The sequence below is a fragment of the Aptenodytes patagonicus genome, chromosome 7, assembly GCF_965638725.1.
Source record: "Aptenodytes patagonicus chromosome 7, bAptPat1.pri.cur, whole genome shotgun sequence".
Classification (NCBI taxonomy): domain Eukaryota; kingdom Metazoa; phylum Chordata; class Aves; order Sphenisciformes; family Spheniscidae; genus Aptenodytes; species Aptenodytes patagonicus.
In genome coordinates, this window is record NC_134955.1 from 33,174,516 (window position 1) to 33,188,390 (window position 13,875).

Sequence of the window (13,875 nt, forward strand, 5' to 3'; positions counted from 1 at the left end):
AATCCATTTAAGCTGATCAACCAAAAGGGAAAACTCTCTTAAGAGATGCTCCAGAGGAAGTGGGGCAATGTTCTGCTGGAACCCAAGTATTGTCTTTATACTAAGAATTATTTTTCAGAGGAAGGCCAATTAAAAACACGATACAGGATCACCTTTAGCACTACAAGGAAGCCATGTAGGTATTACACGCACACAGACTAGGTGTATGTTTTTGAAGCAAACGTCCTGGTCCCAGTTCCGAGACATGGGCTCACATGAATAGTCTTAGGAGCACACAAGTTGGATTCCTCTCAGGCAAAACTAAATGGAAAATAGACTCCAACCACTAACTGGGGCTTCAGTCCCCCAGTTTTTAGCAGTTGCAGTCCTTAGGCTGACACCAAGAGCAAGAAAGTAGACTACAGCATAAATCCATCTTCTCCTTTGCCACCCCTAAATCACATTGGAAGTGCTGCTCGTGTCCTTTTTTGATATTGTCTCCGTTAAAAACATAGCTGGAACCTCAGCTGCATTTTGTAAGCACATCAGTTACAGAACTTACGATCTTTCCAACGGACTCACTAGCTTTTTATTAAAGAGGAGTTGTTTTTCCTTAAGAACACTTGTTACATTTGCACTCTCCTCTTTCATTCGTAAGTTAAGGCCTGAAGCAGCTGTTGGCCAAGTCACCTTGTCTAGTACAGGCAAACGGAAGCAAGTTCCAGTAGATGGATAATGTTGTTTCAATTTAAAAAAAAAAAGAAAACATCCAATCTTTAGTTTGAAACACCCAGAGCTGTCCACTGAATCAATCACCATCATTTTTACATTTGAAAATTTTACACTTCTAGCTCAAGAGGGACAAGATGGATGTTGTAACTCTCTGTACTAGCATGAAGAAGTTTCAGACAGTGTACAGATGGCAGCTGAGTATTTTTAAATTAGCATCACTGTATCAACAAGTGCTTCATGTTAAGTGTAGCGTTCATCAGGACTTTACACAGTGCTGCACTCGGCTATCAGATCAAGGACAGCAGAAAGTTAGAAATCACTGATTAAACCACACTAGGTAAAATATTTCCCTGGGAAGTGCGAAGAATGGAAAGTTACTAAGCATAAAGACAGTACAATAGTGTTCTGCGCTTTGAAAAGGATTCAGAGAGAAGGGAAATCTATAATACAGAAAATGCTTCAACAAAGACAAGAGAAAAACATTGTAACTGTAGAAGAGAGGGCACATGGCACTCATTTTTATGTAAAACCATGAAAACAGGTATGATGCTGGCAATAAAACAGGAATAGCTGAGGTTCTCCTTTCTACTACTACAGCTACATAAGAGAAATAATTTTAAAATAAGAGAATCCTTCATTAAAAGGTGATTTGAGTAAACTTAAAATAGTCATTACGGGGAATTTGTGAGATGACATCTTAAGAGAATGTAACAGTGCAATAAATGACAACAAGTGAAAAAAGGTTTTTTTATTTCTCAGTGTTTCTCCACTGTCAATACTGTCCTTTTGCTGCAACATGTTGCAAAAAACTCTCTGCCTTTTCCATTTTAAACAGCTACAATATTTACAGGCTGTTTCCAATAACACACGCAGACACATACACACTCACAGACACGCAGGTACATATATCCCTATCCCTGGCAAGGTATCCGTTTGCTGGTAGAGGCAATATATGTTTTCATTGTCCATTAAAAACCCAAGCCATCCTCTCATTTATGCTCTACTCCCCTCTCCCTCCATTTCCTAACCAGCAGCTTATTGGGGGCGTCTGTGTAACAAATTAACATATCCAGCTATTTGATCGCCATCTTTCAGAGTTGTGGACTAGGTATACTGGGATTACCTATTCAAACTCTACATACCAGAAGTCATAAAAATTGCTCATATTCAGATGTTTGTGACCATGTGATGTATGTATACTCCCAAAATCTTTTGGAGCAGCCATCTTAATCACCTTTTTGGAAATATGCATATCATGCTGGGGTGAAACAAGCCACATGCTTTACTTTCCACCAAGGTGTTATGTACCCACTTTTTTACTAAGGCACCAGTAATCAGTATAATTTCTGAAAGAGTCCAGCGCCACTGAATGTACTGCATTAGATTATGAAATAGCAAGCCAGACAAGAAAAGAATAGATGCCTATATAATAGGTATAAAATTCCTTAATAAAATTAAGTACATAAAACCTGTGGTGGTATAACCCGAAATCCAATATAAGTTGAAGAATATTTGAATAATATTGTTAACGGTAAGAAATGCAATCCATCCTGCTCCATTTTGTGAATGGAGAGTTCTGTAATTGAGAAAGATCTTTAAAGCAGCGCCTCTGTATCTACACTCCTAGGTCGTACGGTGGCGTGTGCATCATCAGAGAAACGATCTGAAGTTGAATCCAACTGTAAGGCATCTCTTCTCCTCCCTCGCCCCTCACACCCTAGTCCAGACCAGGCTTTATGGCCACTTGCCAAACAGCCAAGGGCACGGACCTGTGCCCCAAGTCTTCATCTTTCACCTCACCAGTCATCTAGGCTTCTCGTACGAGTTCTTCAGTTCCCAGAGGGGTTGTGAACATGGGGGCAAGGAATGCCTGGTGATGAACCACACAGCCGACTGGAAAATTGAGATCACCACTCAAACATGCCAAATGTCCCAGGCAGTGGCTGTAGGACCATTCAACCTACATGGAATTGCCTTAAAAAAAAAATCGTCATCATCATCATAATCATCTTCCCCCTTGCTCTCCCCCAACTCTGAAATCATTTCATAAACGCTGAATCATGAGAAAGATCCCCAGAATTCATCGCAAGTATCACACAGTGCAAGTGGCACAGAAGTCTAGGTGTCATCAGTGGTGTCACATACACATTTTAGGGTTTTGTTTGTTTTAATCAGAATATTTTAAGAGATTTCATAGGGAGGTGAAATAGGAAGAAGTTTTAAAAAATTAAGTAGCAGCCCTTTTTACCAGTGGGTATAATCTGATTAGTGGGGTTTTCAAGCACTTTTCTGTAATTATTTGTTGTAGGGAGCAGTAAGTCCTTACATATGTACACAGAGATGTCACCTTCAAAGAAATCTGAGAGAAACAAAATAGATTGGGATCTACCTGGAAGCTAAACCAACAGGACTCAACTGGAATGTTCTTATGGCAAGAGAATATCACACAATGCAAGTGGAAAGAGTTAAAGCACTCATCTAGAATGGGTTTTCATGAAAGCTTACGAAGATAAAAAAAAATCTGCTCTATGCTGAGCTCAATCTGGACTGACAGGACTAATTTGAAAATACCCATCTTTTCCATACTCACAATAGGAGAAAAATATTACACATCAAGACAAAGGCCAAAGAAAAGAAAACAAAAGATGAAATTATCTCCAAATGGAACAGAGGTTTCCATAGACAGATCTATCCTGTGGGGAGCTAGAAGAAAACAAACACGGTTTTGTCACTTGCACAGTGAAAACTAAGACAAACTTTGCACAAACCAACACAAAATCATACATTAATCTTAAAAGTTCTGAATGCAGGAAAACTTTAAAAAAAGTTAATTTTCCAAAGCCTTATGGAAGAGCAAAATTTCAACTAGGTGGCTTCTGTTGAGCAGATCTGGAATACGTACGAGCATTATGTGAATGGCTTCGCAACAGGTGCTTGCTGAATATCTGAAAGAAGGTATTAACCTGTTAACTGGCCACATTAAAATCCATCTCCTGAAGGCAACACACCAAAACCTTTAAGATTAAAAAAATAAATAGAAAGATCCATCGATTCTCATTGCCTCTTAAAAAAAGCCTTTCTTTTTCCCCCATCTGCTGATCGAATTCCAGGCAGTTACATATTCTCTAGAATTTTCGTGTTAACAAGCCATTAATTCCTATCATGTCTATTACCAGCCATGGACATTGCCATTATCTTGCCCTGAAGAGGGTGAAAGAGATTGTTCAGAGCCAGGGTTAGCATACTGAAAGTTGCTTCAGTCAAGTTTTAAAAACAAAACAAAACCAAAACAACCCTATGTCTTTTGTTTGTCAGTCATTTGTTTACCTCAAGGCTTCAGTACAGGAAAAAAGCCTCGTGCAACTAATATCAAATGGGGGCCTATTTTCAAACAAATTCCTCTTTCTAAAATGAAGCAATATTCCTAGTGATACAGGAAACCCTGCAATTACCTGAAGGGAAGGACACAGAATAAAACCTTAACAAAAACACCTTCAATTCAAAACTTACATGTTTTCTTCATTCCTGACAGCAATATCACCAGACTGCTGAAGAAGGTTCATCTATTGTACTACGTTTTCAGATATGCAGGAGATGAATTCAACTACACTATAATGTGCACATGTGATAAACTACATGGAACAGCAAAATTATTTCAACAGTAGCAGATCCAGAACTGTGCATTTATACCAAGATTAAATGGGACTGCATATGCATAAACCAAATAGCAATATTCAACTGTAAGATGCACAGTACTTCGAGTACAAGTTTGCATAGTATATGATGTAAGCAAGGTCCCAGTATAATTCGCTGGGAACAGCGTCTAGAATTGACTAGCTACCAGGCACACAAACTTACCCTTCCATGTCTAGATGGCATACAGTGACTTGAGTCGGAATACCAATATCTCTTAGGTAGCTGTTTCTTCCTTTGTTTTTTTCTCAACCCATATAATTTCACTCTTACATTAGGTACATAATGGACAAGGTTTCTCTGATGTCAGAGAAATAATTACAATAACCTCTGTGGTGTATCAGAAGTCTCTTCTGGTTATGTTACATATAAAGAAGTGGAGGTGACTGGGAAGAAGATGGCTGCTCCCAAAAGCTAGGACTGTGTGCAGTTTCCCCACAGAGTCCTACATAGTTACAGGTCAGAAACAGGAAACAATCACAACAGGTACATCTTTTTCTTACGGATTAAGAGAAGTGAGTCATAGGAACTGCAAGTCAAGAACAAACCAGTTTCCCTCTCACACTCCCATGATAGTTCTGAGTTACTTGTTTCCCTGAATACACACTTTTAAAAAAATACAATAAAACCTAGGATATGCAACACATGAATAATTCAGCTTCACAGTTATAAATACTCAAATTACACTTACATAGAATATATAATCACAGAAAATAAAATTCAAGTCATAGAAAAGAATGAAGACTAAAGGGAAAGAAAAGGCAAGGTGGCAAAAGTGATACAAGTTTAGGGCTGTGCCTTCTATAAAAGCTCTTTAAAAGCTGAAGTCAAGTTTTTGTTGTTTTGTTTGTTTGTTTTGGGGTTTTGGGTTTTGTTGTTGTTTTTTTTCTTTTTAAATTGGATGGAATCGAAAAAACCTTCAAGCATCCATGAAGTAATCATGGACCTGCACCTCCCCCCTACAAAACTTGAACAACTGTCTCTGCCAGAGAAGAGCCAATGAAACAACATAGCCAGCTCTGGGTGTAAAGAAGCAAAGTAGCCATGGCTAGCAAATGGAGGACAGATGAAAGGTAGTATATTGGGGTCCACTTTAAAGCTAGACATGTTGTACAGATTTGAGGTACCACTGCCACCACAATAGAGTCTGATGTAGTACAGGGATACTCAGGTGCTTTTCTATATATTTGTTATTTTACCATTTATTGTGAAGAGGATGCAGCAAATGCACTTGTACGAAATACAGAACATAGAACCAAACCCATGGCACAGCCCTTACCATCAACATGTATATGGAGAGGGAGGGGATTAATCCCAAAGGCAATTTAAATAATGGTATTTTATATACTTATATTTATATATATAAATAAATGTTCTCAGCAATCTCAGGGTTGTTTTTAGTGCATTGCTGTAAAAAAATTAGTGCAGTTCTCATTAATGTTTAGCTCATAAGGAATAAGAATCTATACATCTGTTCAGTCTCTTCTTGCCACACCTGGAACCCTTACACTGTTTCACCAAACTGAAGGTTTGTAGTCAATTTCTTTAAAATAAGGTGGATGAATTCCACGCACTCTGTGACAAGACATGGCATTTTTTGGCAAAACAATTAGAAAAATATGAGGTGCTCTGATCTTAAAACTGAAAAGTTTGTTGATTTAAAGCATTACGCAATGCATAAACAAAATTTATAAACAAAAAGATATGTCTCCACAAATCTATCCTTCATGCAAATGTTTCTTCAGCAGCTAACAACTTAAAAAAATTTCTTACACTTGTTTATTTGGGGAAAGTGACTTAGACAAATCTGTGTTTCAAGTCCTTTCCTACAACCGGACCAAAGTTTCATGTCCTGGGAGCTGCTTTTTCTGGACCCTTCTCTCTTCTGAACTGTTGGAGAAGGGTAAGTTTCAATCTCAAAGAGATTTACACTTCAGCCCCAAGTTCAAGGACTCCAGTTTCAACAACAGCAACATATTTATCTTCGATTTGAACCAGCAGGATGGTTTTATCTATATGGGACCGACTACTTGGATCTCTGCTGCAAGGCACCCAGCGGTGAATCACCTGGGAGAAAAAAAACAAACAAAACCAGTATAATAAAACATAAGTTCCATAGGGAGAGCTGCCATATCAAAGTTGTGGCTGATAATTCAAGACCCTGACAGGGCAAAAGGAGCAATAATATAAGTGCTATACTGACTTAGTTGCTCATTTTTCAGTGACAGCATACCCACAGATAAGCTACTCATTGAAGTCTTGCCGGAGACCTGCAGCTTACCTGAGAACAGCCAGCCTTTGATTTGAATTTCAGCAGGAACAAACAACTTGATGCAAATCAGAACCAAACAGTTCATGTGAAGTGAGTGACAATTGAAAAAAGTGTACGTGTACGGATTTGGGATATTTTGATGCTCTAGCTGTAATAGTCCTAAAACACCGAGTGTTGTGCAGCACATAGTAGCACAGAACTATAGTTTATCAGGAGTTAGAGGAGACGGTAGTTTACACCTAAGTCAAATCCCTTGCCCTAATTTTGTTCCCTACTCACTGTGAATTCAAGGTTGGTCTTTTAAATTAAATTATTCAAAGATAATTTAAAATGAAAAATATTACTAAGAGGAAGGGTTTCAGAAACAGTGCCACAAACTACTGTCCCATACTCCCTTGGATCTACAGAATTCAGGTACTTTGATCTACTGCTTCAAGGATCCCACCTGATACTGACCATCAGAAGGTCCCTTTTCCATACAGGCCTTTGTATGACCTTGTATGTCTCTACTCAGCTGCCTCCATAAAAATACACCCTTAACTTCTGGGTGTCCCAAAGGAACCATGAGGATACTCCAGTAACATGGTTTTAAGTTTGCCAGCTCCATAGAAATAGAACTATCTCAAATTTGCCAGTTGTGGGAAAAGAACCCTAAATTCAGGACGAGGTAAGGTAAAAAGCAAAAAAAATTAGTTTTCACAAAATCCAGGACAGTACGCTTTTCAAGAGTTCTAAAGATGCAGGTGGGAAAAAAAAGGACAGAAAACCACAAGTCATCTACATCTTCCAAGATCAAATCCAGGAGACCCCCTTAATCCTCACTATACCCCACTGACAGCTGCCAATTTCTCTAACACTGGGTGAAGGAGATTCAGCTTTGTCCACTGCATGAGATCTACACTGCATCCACGGGGAGAGCATTTCAGCCAGGGAAGCATGGCATCTTTAGTTCCCCTTTGTTTGATGCAACAGCATGATATTTAAGCTGTCTGTTCAAGTCTGACTTCATCAAAGTCTGTCCAAATAAACTTTTTATGCTGCTGTATTGAGTGAGGCCACAAATATTCTATCCCCAGACACATAAAACATTTCCCAATAAAGTCCAAGTACTACATCCTTGTTGTCCAACTTAAAACTGGTGCCTTTGACATAGCTAAGGGCTGACTCCAAAGGCATCAATATCGTGGCTCCTTAAAAACTGTGTATATGCAGAAGTTGTACATGGATTATAAGACACTAGAACCATCCCCCACACGCTCAGGTTTTACCATCTCTTATCATGATTGGCATTTGTTTGATGCCCATAAATGACTGAAAACATGCAAAATGATGTCACTAGATAGTCAAGAGGTGATAAGAATCTCTTGGGGGGGAAAAGGTTCTTTGCATGCCAGTGTCAGGTATCACAGAAAAATAATGCAGAGTATACCTTAATCTCAAAGTCCTGGAAAAAGTAGTTACAATACAAAGAAGATTGCTAAATTTCATTTCCTCAAAGAAACCCAATAATGTCTTTGTGTATTATATATACTGTACTGTATACTCAGCAAAATAAAAAGCAAAGTTAAGAAAAATGCTTTTTTCTACATAGTAGTAACGTTTTAAACAATCGAGTGCTGAACTTCATACCGAGAGCACTGACATTAAGGTTTTGGCTGGTAAACTGCTTGATGAGCAGCATCTCAGCAGGTAAGAATCATTTCTGCCTGTTTGCAGAAAGGACTGCAGCTGCAGGATCAGAAAGGGAAGACTGTCCTAATACCTAATGGCTTTACTGATAGTAGTATGTTTAACCACAGGCAGCTGAAGCAGGCAGTGGAAACCATGTCATTAAGTTAAATCCTCTCCTAATCACACATAGGATAATCTGGTGCTTTCCCCCTTTCTTCTTAGGTTAAAAGATGCTCTTCTAAGAAAAAAACTGCCAGTATGCTGCACCAAAAATAGATGAGAAGCATTCAGAACAGTAGCTTACTCTGACCTTCAAATCCTCTTGTTTTAGTCTTTCTGTAACATCAATCACTGTACATGTCAGCATGCTGCCATTTGCAAAACACACTCAGGAACTCCTGAAAAAAACTGTCCAATGATACCAGGCAACAGGACATGTTCCGACATAACCTTTTACATTCACCATCTTTACAACATTCTTGATCTGCAATAGCTAACAAGGAAATTCCAAAAGTATAACATCTAAACCCAACATAACTATGAATGTTTACAACAGCAGTCTACTCCTAGGTGTTACCTACAAGGTAACCCTACTATCTTAAGAGTGGACCATCAACTATGACACAATTGGAAGGAATTTATTTCCAGGGCCCTTCACTTCACATACATATTACATCAAGATAGATTTAGCATACACAGTGCATACACCATGTTATCAGCATATTGCTATTTCTTACCTGAAGTTGCACATACATCCACAGTGATGTGGACTTTCAGACAGCAAAATCCAACCCCTGAATGCAATATATAAATAACGCCTCCAATTGAGGTAAGCAGTCAAAGCAAATTCTTATAAACTGTCAGAGCTGACATATTCCAAATGAAAACACAGTTGTATCGATGAACCAATGCAGACACAATGTCAGTGACTCTTCCCTTTTACTATTTATCACTGAAAGAATACTCACTGGAGCATCTTTATAGACACAAAGGTCTAAAAAAAAGTGTGCCTCAGTAAAAACCAAAAAGCCTCAAAGATAGAGCTAGGTTTTTTTCCTCCTAAAGAGAGCCTAAATTGGGAGATAAGTTTTCTAACTAATGCAGTGAATTTTTATAAAATGCAGATATAACACTCCTAGGGAAAAGGGAGACAGAGTTTCAAGTCATAGGCTTTCGTACATTTTAGTTACAGCAGATTTCCTTCTTAAAAGGAAAGTAAACATCTATCTTGTACCTATTATATAATAAAGGGACATCTAAAGACAATCTTACTTGGCTCTATTTTCATCAGAATAATTTAAAAACAAATACTGTTAACCATTCAATTAAGGACTCGTTGGTAAATTGACCTTCCATATTTTCTCAAGGATTGACAGTTTAAGGAAAGGAAAATGAAGGTTGGATGAACGAGAATAATGCCCGAGAGCTCATGACAAGAGCTGGAAGAAGGCAAGGAAGGAGAGGTGGTTGACAACATTTGAATCATCATCCTGCATCTTCTGGATAAAGCTGCAGAAATATCCTTCTGCTTCAAATTAGGATACTAGACCTGCTCTTCCAGCAACAGTGACTTGGAGGACAGCTGCTGATCCAACTTACTACTCCATGTATCTTTGGCCTTGACATCTAGGCAGACTGCCATAGAATCAAGACACTGCCTTTTTAAAAATTAGCTTGTCAACTTCTAAGCAAAACTTACATGGCCTTCCATGCCTTCCTGAGGACTCCAGTCTTTCCAGCTGTTTCTTCCAGCTTTTAGCCGTATCACCTCATCCGGCCACTGCAGCTCTTTCCTTTTTGACACGTTGATCCCTTCCAGTACTTGACTGGGATCCATTAACTATAAGTAGGAATTGAGTTTTGACTGTTAGTTCAGCCAAAATTTAAAAGAAACAGATGAACTGTAACCTTTTGCATACTTCCCGAGAACTGACTTTAACCCATAGAAATTGATTTCTGGCCAATTTCAATGTTGGAAACTCAAGCTCCAGGCTAGGAAAAAGCCTGAGCAGCACAGAATTTGGAAATTAGGCTGTGGTTTCAGACACAGCTGACAATATACCAGTTCACTGCTGTCTGAAACAGCAACTCTGGTTCCCTTTCCCACCCTTTCTTTCAGTTACACTAGCTCATGGCAGGGTCTGAGGAGCTAGCACAATATAAGCATTGGCAGCATACAGTCCAGTAAAAGGGAAGAGTTAAATGATGATGAGCTGTTAGAACTGGCTCATCACTTCTTACAGAATAGCTCAAGAAACATGGTCTTGGAGAATTTACTGTTAGGCTGAAGAACTATTTATCTACTAGCATGGTTAGTTGAGACCCACCCCATGTTTTGAAGTAAACTGGCCTTTCCACAGGGGCAGCAGGAGAAAACTCCTGAAAACTTCTTCCTATTTAAGGACAGAGAGAACTGCATAATGTCCACTATCCGAGGGCACATGTCAACTTTGCCTGTATCCTCCTCACACAGAGGAATTAAGCAGTTTCATAAAAGGGCCCTTGCCAGCAAACAAAAGCTACTAAGCACAGACTTGCAAAATTAATTTTTTAACTTTACCCACTATGATGCAGTTTACTAAGTATTACTCTAAAATGAGGTGATACCAGCAATGAAATCACATTTGTTATGATCTATCCTATTAAATACACTTCTGGATGTTTCCCACTAATATACTACCACAGATGTGTGTGGAGCTAATAAAAGCTAGAAGAGCAAGAATACAAGTGTTGGGATTTTCACAAAATGAGTAAGGCTGCCATGATTAACTTAGTCAATGGTGTACTGTTTGTTGCTCAGTAAACCCAGACTTGTGGCAATAACCAAAGAATAAATACATATGAAAGTGAAAGTGAGTATTTTTACACTTACTTTTGTGGAAAATCTATGTGGTTTAAGAGAAAAAAGCTAGTTGCTTTCTGCCCTGCAAATGAAGCTGTTTAGCTTTACATGTTGTAATGAATAAAGGCAAACTAAGTATGAAGTGGAACTGAGTTCAGCTGACATTCTCAAAGCTGCACTACAGCAAAATATGTAAAGTAATGTAAACAGGGATGTCTAAGCACACAGGAAAGCTGGTTGTCCAGAAAACCTTTTCCTCACATTAGTTCCCCAAATGTAACTGCACAGTAGTTGTATACTGAGACGTTCCAGACTGTGTATATTTAAAAGCAGTGATTTCAACAACGTACAAGGTAACACTAACAAAAGCACATGGAAGCATAGGTTAACTTGTTCTTCTGGAGTATTTACCTGGATTCTGTAAATAACGTCATCCTTTTTGGCTTGCATTTGATTTGCAGGGCTTGCATTACCACCTGACTGAGTTTCAGTTGCACTACTCCCTCCTTCTGTCCCTAGAAAGCCCGCAAGGGCATGCTGTTTACAGGCTGGGATGCTTTGGCTGGAGCTGCTAGAAGAGGGCAGTCCATGCTGCGCGCTGACCCCAGTCTGGCCAGTAGATTCCATTTGGTTCACCATAGATAGGCGGGACTGGATGGATGATGGGAGGTTACGAAGGGATATCTGACTGGTGGAAGAGCGCCGACAAGGCACAAAGCCTGTTGTGGATGTGCGAAGAGATGAATGACGACTGCCGTAGCAATAAGATGAATGGCTAGCTACTGAGGCACGGGCAGGGGAATGTCTGACAAGGCTTGACTGCACAGAGTGAGAGCTGTGACTGGTGCCTAAAAGTAAAAGATACAGAATCAGGAGAGTTTGATAAAGCCTCCCACACACATTAGATTTCCGACACACACACGTTTTAGCGCTTAGATACAAAACTGATGGGTCTAATCAACAACTTCTGAAACAGCCATATTGCAGAAGATCTCTGTTGCATTTCATATAGCAGAGCATTTGAATACATTCCATTCATCTTATCTTGGAATTTCACACTGTTCAATTCACAATCCCTGCAAGACAAGTAGCTTGAAAAATCCTTCAGCCTTGCTCTTCCCACATTAACAATTTATTTCTTATTATTAACATTTAAGTTTCCCATACTTAAGGCATTAAGGTAGAGATGTCCATGTTTCAAAATACTAAATATTCTTTCTTAATATGCTTGACTGGGTGTTCGAAGACTGAGTCAGAAAATTTGTTAGAGCAAAAGCTGTTTTTAAACACATTCAGAAAAATTTAATGCACTTAAGGTGAAGAACAGGAATTGCAGTTTATGAGCATTGGTGCCATTGCTTTTCCTATAGTAAGTACTCGTAGATACCTCTCCACAGCTGATAGACCTACTTAAGTTGTGCAAGAAAATAAAAAGTTCATTCAACTACATAGCCTTTTATATTCTTTGTGAGTAAAGGCAGTGTTTGGGAAGCTTTTTCTCAGCTTTACTGTTTATCACCTCCCTAACTACAGATCACTGCAGACTCTTGGATAGTATTCAGCTAAAATACTATGGAAATAGAGAATCCATTCCACTGTATAAATAAGAAATACAAATACATTCACAAAAAATGACAAGTTTAGCATTTGCAGACAATATGACAGAAAATAAGAGATCCGATCCATAGAGATGTGTTATAAAAAGTTATTTAATCTATTCTGCCAGCAAAACTATACCCCTTACTGCTCAAATCTCTGTTTGGGAACCTTGCATTGCATAAAACAGCACCGTAGTTTGTGATGAATCCAGCAGGTGTTAATACTACATAATCAAGTCACTTTTGTTTACTTTTTCTTTTAACTTAGGCCTGATCCAAAGAGCTGAAAAGCCAGTTCTGGCTATAGGATTGTACTTGTATAAAATTGTTGCTTTGTTTTATTTTAATTTTACCCAAAGTGGAGGGATGAGTTGGTGGATGAGCTGCAGGAAGAGTTGTGGGATGAGCTGCAACAGGAGGGTGCTGTACTGCTCCAGGTCCCTGCCCTGTAGTTACATTCCCTCCTCCTTGCGACATGCTGCTCTGCGACTCATTGATAGTTGCATTGTTACTTGTGCAAGAAGCTCCACCTCCAGCATCTGAATCTTCAATATTTCCACCGCTATTGCAGCCAGCTCCACAACCTTTCCTTAGTCTGAAAACATAATGCAATTGACACATTAAGTCAGGCCTCCTAAATCATCAGGATTCTAAAAAATGCCTTATGACAAGCAAAAGGCTTTACTCAGCACAATCCACAGCATTCCCTAAAATCAGATAAAACTTGACTTTATTTTCTCAGAACATGCTTTGCAAGTATAAATACTGCTTTCTAAGAGACTGCAATTTTCCTCATGACAGCTATTCAAGTAACAGTTATTTATGATAAGTCAAGTGCTCATATAAAACAGCTTTTGAAAAAAATCAAGCCACCTCTGAAGTACAATAAAGCAATAAAATTCTAAATATAAAATGCTGGTAGAACATCCTGATTATTTTGTAACAGTTTAGTAAAATTTATGCTCCTTAACACACCAGTCGTGTATTCTTATACTGCAAAATCTTTGTCTATTTAAATGAGCAGGAAAAGAATATTTGTTGGGTTTTTGGTTTTTTTTTTCTTTTTAATGTATTTGGTTTCTTGTTAC

At 38.7% G+C, this 13,875-nt stretch overlaps 1 protein-coding gene across 7 annotated transcripts in view; it reads right to left on the minus strand.

The window, feature by feature from the left end:
• Window positions 1–1,444: 1,444 nt before the first annotated feature.
• Window positions 1,445–13,875, minus strand: part of PCNX1 (pecanex 1) — a 93,532-nt gene continuing 81,101 nt past the window's right edge. For all 7 annotated transcript variants that reach the window (XM_076344765.1, XM_076344764.1, XM_076344761.1 and 4 more), the window contains 4 exons: window positions 13,141–13,382; window positions 11,601–12,037; window positions 10,047–10,187; window positions 1,445–6,471 (listed from right to left, as the gene is read on the minus strand). In XM_076344765.1, coding sequence (XP_076200880.1) covers window positions 6,331–6,471; window positions 10,047–10,187; window positions 11,601–12,037; window positions 13,141–13,382 — 961 coding nt within the window. In that variant the 3' untranslated portion in view covers window positions 1,445–6,330. The remainder of the gene's footprint in view (window positions 6,472–10,046; window positions 10,188–11,600; window positions 12,038–13,140; window positions 13,383–13,875) is intronic.